Source organism: Grampus griseus (assembly GCF_964374135.1).
Source record: "Grampus griseus genome assembly, chromosome: 16".
NCBI classification, from domain to species: Eukaryota; Metazoa; Chordata; class Mammalia; order Artiodactyla; family Delphinidae; genus Grampus; species Grampus griseus.
Window position 1 is genome coordinate 45,451,451 of NC_139010.1, and position 8,431 is coordinate 45,459,881.

General features: G+C 38.2%; 1 protein-coding gene across 7 annotated transcripts in view; it reads left to right on the forward strand.

The window, feature by feature from the left end:
• PCDH15 (protocadherin related 15) overlaps positions 1 to 8,431 on the forward strand; it is a gene marked incomplete at both ends in the record, with an annotated part of 696,762 nt that overhangs the window by 377,322 nt on the left and 311,009 nt on the right. For all 7 annotated transcript variants that reach the window (XM_082673500.1, XM_082673497.1, XM_082673498.1 and 4 more), the window contains one exon: positions 3,056 to 3,168. In XM_082673500.1, the coding sequence (XP_082529626.1) occupies positions 3,056 to 3,168 (113 nt within the window). The remainder of the gene's footprint in view (positions 1 to 3,055; positions 3,169 to 8,431) is intronic.

Genomic DNA, 8,431 nt, shown 5'->3' on the forward strand with positions numbered 1-8,431 from the left:
CAGGCTCCCCAGAAGCGGGGTGTGGATAGTGACCTGTGCTCGCACACAGGCTTCTTGGTGGCGGCGGCAGCAGCCTTAGCGTCTCATGCCTGTCTCTGGGGTCCGCGCTTTTAGCCGCGGCTCGCGCCGGTCTCTGGAGCTTCTTTACGCAGCGCTCTTAATCCCCTCTCCTCACGCACCAGGAAACAAAGAGGTAAGAAAAAGTCTCTTGCCTCTTTGGCAGGTCCAGACTTTTCCCCGGACTCCCTCCCGGCTAGCCGTGGCGCACTAACCCCCTGCAGGCAGTGTTCACGCTGCCAACCCCAGTCCTCTCCCGGCGCTCTGACCGAAGCCCGAGCCTCTGCTCACAGCCCCGCCCGCTGTGGCGGGGGAGCAGACAAGCCTCTCGGGCTGGTGAGTGCCGGTCGGCACCGATCCTCTGTGCGGGAATCTCTCCGCTTTGCCCCCTGCACCCCTGTTGCTGTGCTCTCCTCTGCGGCTCCGAAGCTTTTCCCCTCCACCACCCGCAGTCTCCGCCCGCGAAGGGGCTTCCTAGTGTGTGGAAAACTCCTCTTTCACAGCTGCCTCCCACTGGTGCAGGTCTCGTCCCTATCCTTTTGTCTCTGTTTATTCTTTTTTCTTTTGCCCTACCCAGGTACGTGGGGGGTTTCTTGCCTTTTGGGAGGTCTGAGGTCTTCTGCCAGCGTTCAGTAGGTGTTCTCTAGGAGTTGTTTCACGTGTAGATGTATTTCTGGTGTATCTGTGGGGAGGAAGGTGATCTCCTTGTCTTACTCTTCCGCCATCTTAACCTGTTCCTCTTCCGCCAGCTTAACCTGTTCCAAGAGGTTTGGTATTTTTTCCTCAATCCTACTTTGGGGATCACCACAGTAAACAATAAGTAAAAATTGTATCTAGCTAACTGGGAGAGTAAAGTGGCATTTATTTCAAGTAACGTTCATTTCAATGATTATAAGTAAATGGGATGTTAGAAGATTTAGTGGTAGAAGAATGAAATGACAAGACTGAATGAGCAAACACTGTGTAAGTGAAAACCATGGAGAGAATGACAGACAAGGAGGAATCATTTGGAAAATATATGCAGAGTTGTATTAGAGGAATAAGGAGATTTGAACTAGTATAGTGAGAAAAATGGTGGGATCATTAGCAAAAATTCAGTTCATGGATTTTGGCATCCACCTTGGACCATTGCTAACTGAGCAAGAGAGAAATAGAATCTCAGTGTGGTTTTGAGTTTTTCTTCTTATGTATAAAGGTGAATATCTTTGTGTGCGGTCAAGAGTCATCTGCCTTTCTCTTTCTGTGAACCGTCTGTTCATTCTCTATCCCAAAACTTTTTTAAAAATATATTGCTGATCTTTTACTTTTCTAATTTGAAAATGTACGTATGTTAGGGATATGAGCCTTTGTCTCTGACGTAAATATAAATATTTCCCTAGTTTGTCACCTGCAGTTTTACTTTGTTTATTGTGTTTTGCCATGCAATTTGTAATGCCATTAAATTTATCACTTTTTCCTGATTAATTCTTTGTTTTGAGCCATAGGTAGGAAAGTTATGCCCACTCTCACATTAGAATAGAATTCATCCATGTTTTCATCTATTACTAGCTCTTGTATTGTTTTATTGCTTATTGTGCATGAATATCTTATCCATTTGGGGTTTACTCTAGTATATTGTATGAAGAATAGACACAATTTTATCATTTTCTGTCTCTCCTATTAGGTTAATGCTCCTATTCAAAAATCCATTTTCCGTTATTATTTTGAGATGACTCCTTTATCATAAGCTCAATTTTCAAATGCAATTTTGACTATTTCTGGATTTTTTTTTTTTTTTTTTTTTGCGGTACGCGTGCCTCTCACTGTTGTGGCCTCTCCTGTTGCGGAGCATAGACTCCGGTCGCACAGGCTCAGCGGCCATGGCTCACGGGCCTAACCGCTCACCGGCATGTCTGATCTTCCCGGACCGGGGCACGAACCCGTGTCCCCTGCATCGGCAGGCGGACTCTCAACCACTGTGCCACCAGGGAAGCCCTAATTTCTGGATTTTAAAGTCTATTTTACTGGCATACATTTTCTCCCCTCACATAATGCCCAGGAAAATTTTCTTTCTTGTCTCATAGTTGAAGCAAAATAGTATAGCAATTAACGCATTTTTGGATATTTTTGGCGTCTGTCAACCTAGATTTGAATGCAAGTTCTGTCTGACATTGTCTCTTTGACTTTGGACAAATTACTTAATATTGCAAATCTCCTAAGTTCTCCTGTGTAAAATGGGAATGATTTACAGAGTTATCAATGATTACTTATATAAAGCATTTAGTACAGTGTAGGATTCAATAATTGACAGCCGTATTATTTTATTCTTATCATTATTGTTATGATAAATGCATATATTCCACAGTTATATGATTTGACTTCCACTTTATCTTCACTTTGGAAAAAAGAATGTTGTAGTATACAAAGGAAAATGATACAATTCAATGAAATTTCAACTCACTAAAATGGCTGCATTTAAGAAATATCCTCTCTAGACACTGAGTAATTCAAAATATTTTATTTATTTCATATGATTGATTTATTTAGCTGAATACTTATCTTAAGAAAAAATACTTGCCCAGCTAGAACAGAATATTCTTATTTTAATTTCCAAGCAATTTGGGACAAATTACTAGTCATTGTCACAAGATATGGTGAAAGACGATGCAGATTATAATTAAGATTTATGTACCACTAAAATACAATTTTATAATTCAAAATTTGTTCTCAATACACTTTATATCTCTTTTATGTGATGAAGTTTCAAATTAATTAAAGTACTCACTTAATAAAAGATATTTGGAAAATCATCCAAACAGGTATTTTCACCCTCTTACTCATAAACTAATGAATGATATACCACATTTGCATCTGCTTTCCCTAGACTGTATAATTTTGAAACTTAATTTACTAATAAAATTATGATTTTGTTCCTCAGTTAATGAAGGGAAATAGATATAGCAAATACACATATTACTTACTGTTCTCAATTAAGTGCTGAAATATCAATGTCTTTCAGGGACTCCTGAGGATTACCCACGATTTTTTCATATGCATCCAAGGACTGCAGAACTTAGTCTCCTGGAGCCAGTAAATAGAGACTTTCACCAGAAGTTTGATTTGGTTATTAAGGTAAATTTAACTAATTGCTTAACATTCTTGGGTTTATAAATATAGCTAATGTTCTAATGTTCTTGTGTTTATCAGCGAATCCTCTAGAGGCTACTGTAGGGACTTTTAAGCTATAAAAATTAAAATTAATTTGAACTGCAATTAGCCAATTTTTCTTTAAAAAGGTGAAGTGCAACAGTTCTAACACATTATCTGTGTTGCTTTTCTTTAACATAACTTTTTATGTTACAGTGCTATTCAAATACTGATATTTTTATATGTAATAAATGCCTTGGTCAAATGTATGTAATTCTACATACTATAATTTATTACATCTTCTAACATTTAGTTTAGGTTTTGTTTCTTGTTTGTTTGTTTATTTTTTACCAAGTGGATTTAATTTTTGACCACAAAAGCTTAACCAATGAATGTATTTAAAAAGTGCCTGGGGCTTCCCTGGTGGCGCAGTGGTTGGGAGTCCGCCTGCCGATGCAGGGGACACGGGTTTGTGCCCCGGTCCGGGAGGATCCCACATGCTGTGGAGCAGCTGGGCCTGTGAGCCATGGGCACTGAGCCTGCGCGTCCGGAGCCTGTGCTCCGCAACGGGAGAGGCCACAGCAGTGAGAGGCCCACGTACCGCAAAAAAAAAAAAAAAAAAGTGCCTGGATTTATATATATTTTTATTTTAATAATGTGTTATGTTTTTAAATGTTATTGCTTTTTCAAAACTAAAACGAAAAGATCTTGCTTGTCCAGAAATTATTTTAGTATATGTTTCATTATTTATTTTGAAAAATGATCTTCAACCACAAAATTTTTCAAAGCTAAGGGAATCCATTTGGCATTACAATTTGATTTAATAATATATAATATATTGTAATAAAATCATTACAAAGGTATTGTGGAAACCCAGATGATCTATCCGTTAATTCTTAGAGACTTTACTGAGAAGGTAAGATTTGAGCTGAGCAGTGAAAGAAGAGTATGAATTTACCAAATAGAGATCGGGGCTAGGAGAAAAGCATTTTAAGTAAAAGAACAGAAATAAGCAAGGACACACAGTATGTCTAGTGTGTATTGTCTGACTTTTTCATATCTAAACATGCAACAAATAGATATAGATATGCAGCCCTATGGCATTTTTTTTTTAATTTAGAAGTGTTAAAAGAAAAGGAAGTAAGGTAGAGAAGCTTACTGAGCATGTACATTGTACAGGGTGTTTTATGTATATTTTATAGCCACAACCTTAGTACTTAGTACTATGCTTATGGGTACAAATGTCAAAACTAAAGTTCAGATAGGGCAAGTGATTGAATCAGAGTTACATCACTAATAAGCAGCAGAATTGAAATTCAAATTTAAGTTTATCTAAGCTAAAGCCATACTTATTTCACTTCACCAAGCTGCATTTCCTTAGAAATGGTTTTCTGGTTTAATTATCTGTCAGTGCAACTGCAAACAGTAATACATCGATACATTTAATTTTAGCTCAAATTAGGACATATTTTGTTAGCACCGATTATGTTATACACACTAGATTCTGTATTTATTGATTGTTTCTTTGTCCTTGAAGAATGGGTAGTCTAGAAGGGGAAAGAATCACGTAAGCTGATAAACCAAATACAACACATCAACTGCTAACAGAAAGGCAATGTAAAAGCTCTAACGAAGCACAGATTAAGAACATTTAAATTAATCTGGGACTCAGGGAAAATTTTCTGGGTATCCCAAGCTCAGTGTTGTATTGGATGGCTTTGGCTAATGAATGAAAGCAGGAAATACGTTTGACCATAAGGAAGAACAGAAGCAAAAGCTTGGAGGCATGATGTATCAGGCTACGAGCAGTTAACAGGGAAATGAGGTATAGAGCCAGACCCTGGAGAGAGCCTTATGTTCGACTGCAATTTCCTTGGATTTCATTCAGTAGGGGTTTGGGAGTCATTCAACAGAGAAAGGCTCTTTTTACCATTTATGTAAAATAGTCACGCATGAGATTCATCTTGCATGGTTTTATTTTAATTATCATTGGACTATATAAAACTCCAAAATGTGTTTCCATCGTCTCCTGTGGATCTACCTGGAGCCCTGTGGTGCTACACTCTGTGAGAGTTAAGAAACTTGACAAAGCACTGTTTCCAAACTGCCCCACTTGGAATCTGAAATCAGTTATTTTTCTTTATTATCAAAGTCAGTTGTCCTGGTGTACCCAGGTATAGTGAAACTCAGTCTATCAGTTATAGAAACAAAAATCAATTGGGACAAGCCACAGATAATTTTTTTTGTTTTAATAACACTTTATATTATTAATGGAAGTTTTTACTGACATTATTAGATTCAAATTATTGTGTTTTGTGTGCAGTCAAGGGGATAATAAGCAAAGGTATCAATCTGTAAGAATAATAATGTGCCACTTGCTTGAATATTAGCTGAGTATTGTGTCTTTGTATAAGGATCCATTGAAGTGCTACAATCTGGTAGTTCTCCTCTGCAGTAAGTCTTTCAAATTCTTCCCTTTTTCTTATTTTAATAATGCTTCATTTTTCATTGGCCATAATTTTTTTTATTGGACTTGATCCCAATTTCTGTTTTGGAAGCTAAGGAAAAATAAAATACAATGAAGTATCCTCTTTTAGACTTTGAAGAAGAATTCTGCTTTAAAAAGCTGTATGCACATTTAACAGCTGGTGTCACAAATTAGAAATTTATCATCTTCATTTTATCTATTTCTGCCAGTTATTTACTAAGTATACTGACAAATAAAAATGTGAAGGTGAAACTAGGAAGGCAAAATGGAGTAGTTCTCCAACTTTAGAATATTAAAGGATTAAAACACATCTAATTAAAAGAGAAAAGTGTGTTCCATTTCAAAACACTATTCCAAATTTTACATAATTGCAATCATTTAAGCACACTTTAAAATGAAACACACATTTTGAATAAGAATCATGGCCAGTCCTGGGTTTGCCCAGGACAGTTCATGTTTATGCCTATTGTCCTTGTGTAATTATTTATAACACATCTTTCACCCTCAAAAATGTCCCAGTTTGGATGAAAGTTTATGCAATCACCATAGTTATACAGCAAAAAATAATTATGCAATAGAAATATGAAAGCACATTTTAGATTCTAGATGATGATGAATTAGTTCATGCATGGAGTGTCTCTAACAAAGTCCAGAACATTCATCTTCATTATTAGAAGTGCAGTATTTTTTTAAAAATATTAATAATTTATATATTTATAGTCTGGGCATCTAATACAAGCATTAAATGGATAAATTATCAATAATTCACTGTCTTTCAGTTGCTCAAACATAATTTTTTTGTCTAAATCTCACTTTTTAAAAAATTTATTTCTTTTATTTATTTATTTTTGGCTGCATAGGGTCTTCATTGCTGCGTGCGGGCTACTCTTTGTTGCAGTGCACGTGCTTCTCATCGTGGTGGCTTCTTTTGTTGCGGAGCATGGGCTCTAGGCACACGGGCTTCCGTAGTTGTGGCTTGAGGGCTCAGCAGTTGTGACTTGCAGGCTCTAGAGCGCAGACTCAGTAGTTGTGGCGCACGGGGTTAGTTGCTCCGCGGCATGTGGGATCTTCCTGGACCAGGGCTCGAACCTGTGGCCCCTGCATTGGCAGGCGGATTCTTAACCACTGTACCACCAGGGAAGTACCTGTCTAAATCTCTTTAATTAACAACTAGTAGCAAGGGTCACAATGATACCACAAATATCACTGCATCATGGTCCCTCTGATTTTCATGTTGTTGTTCATTGACCTACTTATACTGCCTAGCAGGCTGACCTTTAACATCTTTTGTTTCCACATAATGGGCATAATTAACCCTAAGCTCTCATCAGTCACCCTGCATACTTTTCTCTGCCAGCCATACTCAACCACTTGCACTGCCTTAAACTCACCATGCTCTTTCTAGCCTCCAGGCATTTGCTGTTCTTCCTGAATCATTCCTCGTTTTTTTTTTTTTTTTTAATCAACAGTCTAATTCACACTGATATTTCATTGATGCTTTGTATGCTAAGACAGACAGTTCCTCTGGAAAGGTATGACCACTGATCGGAAGCCCTTCCTTGCATCCTACTAGTCCCTATGGTGGCTTTGATCATTCTATATAGAATTTGCCTGTTTATTTTCCCCTGACCTTTATAGGAGGGAGGGCAGATTGTAATATATTTCTTAAACATTGTGGCCCAAGCCCATAAGCCTATCCACGTACAATGTGTAAAAGTGCTCAAGGGCTTCCCTGGCGGCACAGTGGTTGAGAGTCCACCTGCCGATGCAGGGGATGCGGGTTCGTGCCCCGGTCCGGGAAGATCCCACATGCCGCGGAGCGGCTGGGCCCGTGAGCCATGGCCGCTGAGCCTGCGCGTCCGGAGCCTGTGCTCCGCAACAGGAGAGGCCACAACAGTGAGAGGCCTGCGTACCGCAAAAAAAAAAAAAAAAAGTGCTCAATACATATTTCTTGTAATGGCTTTCTCCCTGGCACAGTAAATCTTTTAAGGCTGCTGGATTTGGGTACTGCATCTTCATTGCATTTAAATACATATATTTGAAAGTGCCTGTATTTGATAGAATTTTATCCTGCCTCTGTCAAGAATAAAGGTGCAAGGAACTTGTCAAATAAATTCAATCCCTGGAAAAAAGCCATACCTATATTAAGACAGTTTAAAGCTATTTATGACTGTATTTAAACAAACAAACAAAAAATTCTCCTTCTAAGGAAAATATACATATTTTACACAGACAATGAGCCACAGAATTGAAACTGGTGAGCTTGAATAGTAGAGTTAATTTGCCAGTTCTCCTGGCGAGTTACTTTGCTTTAGTAATTTGAGAGTCACAGGACAACAGCGTGCAAGAAATGATTGAGGCCTACAAGAACAGTGACTACAGCCCTTGATCCTACACATGAATCTCTAATGCCACAACCCTAGAAAATATTTGGCCTCTATTTGAATAATGATATCAATTTTACTTTACTGCTTAGGAATTCGGTGGGTAACTAGGATTCACTATCTTTAAGCCATATGACATTTCCTAGTTTTCAATTTGCCAAATCCTTTCTGAGTGCCTATTAAGTGCCTGATATTTTGCTTGGTGTTGAGGAGACAGAAATGTATGAAAGCTCTGCCTCAAGGAAGAGGTATGGAAAGTATGGAAATTGTACTTTTAGACATATTTCCCTTCCGATTTCTACATCTGTATTTCCAAGTACTGGCTGAATAACTACTACTAGTATTTTCCAATTGCATCAAATTAACATAGTAAAGT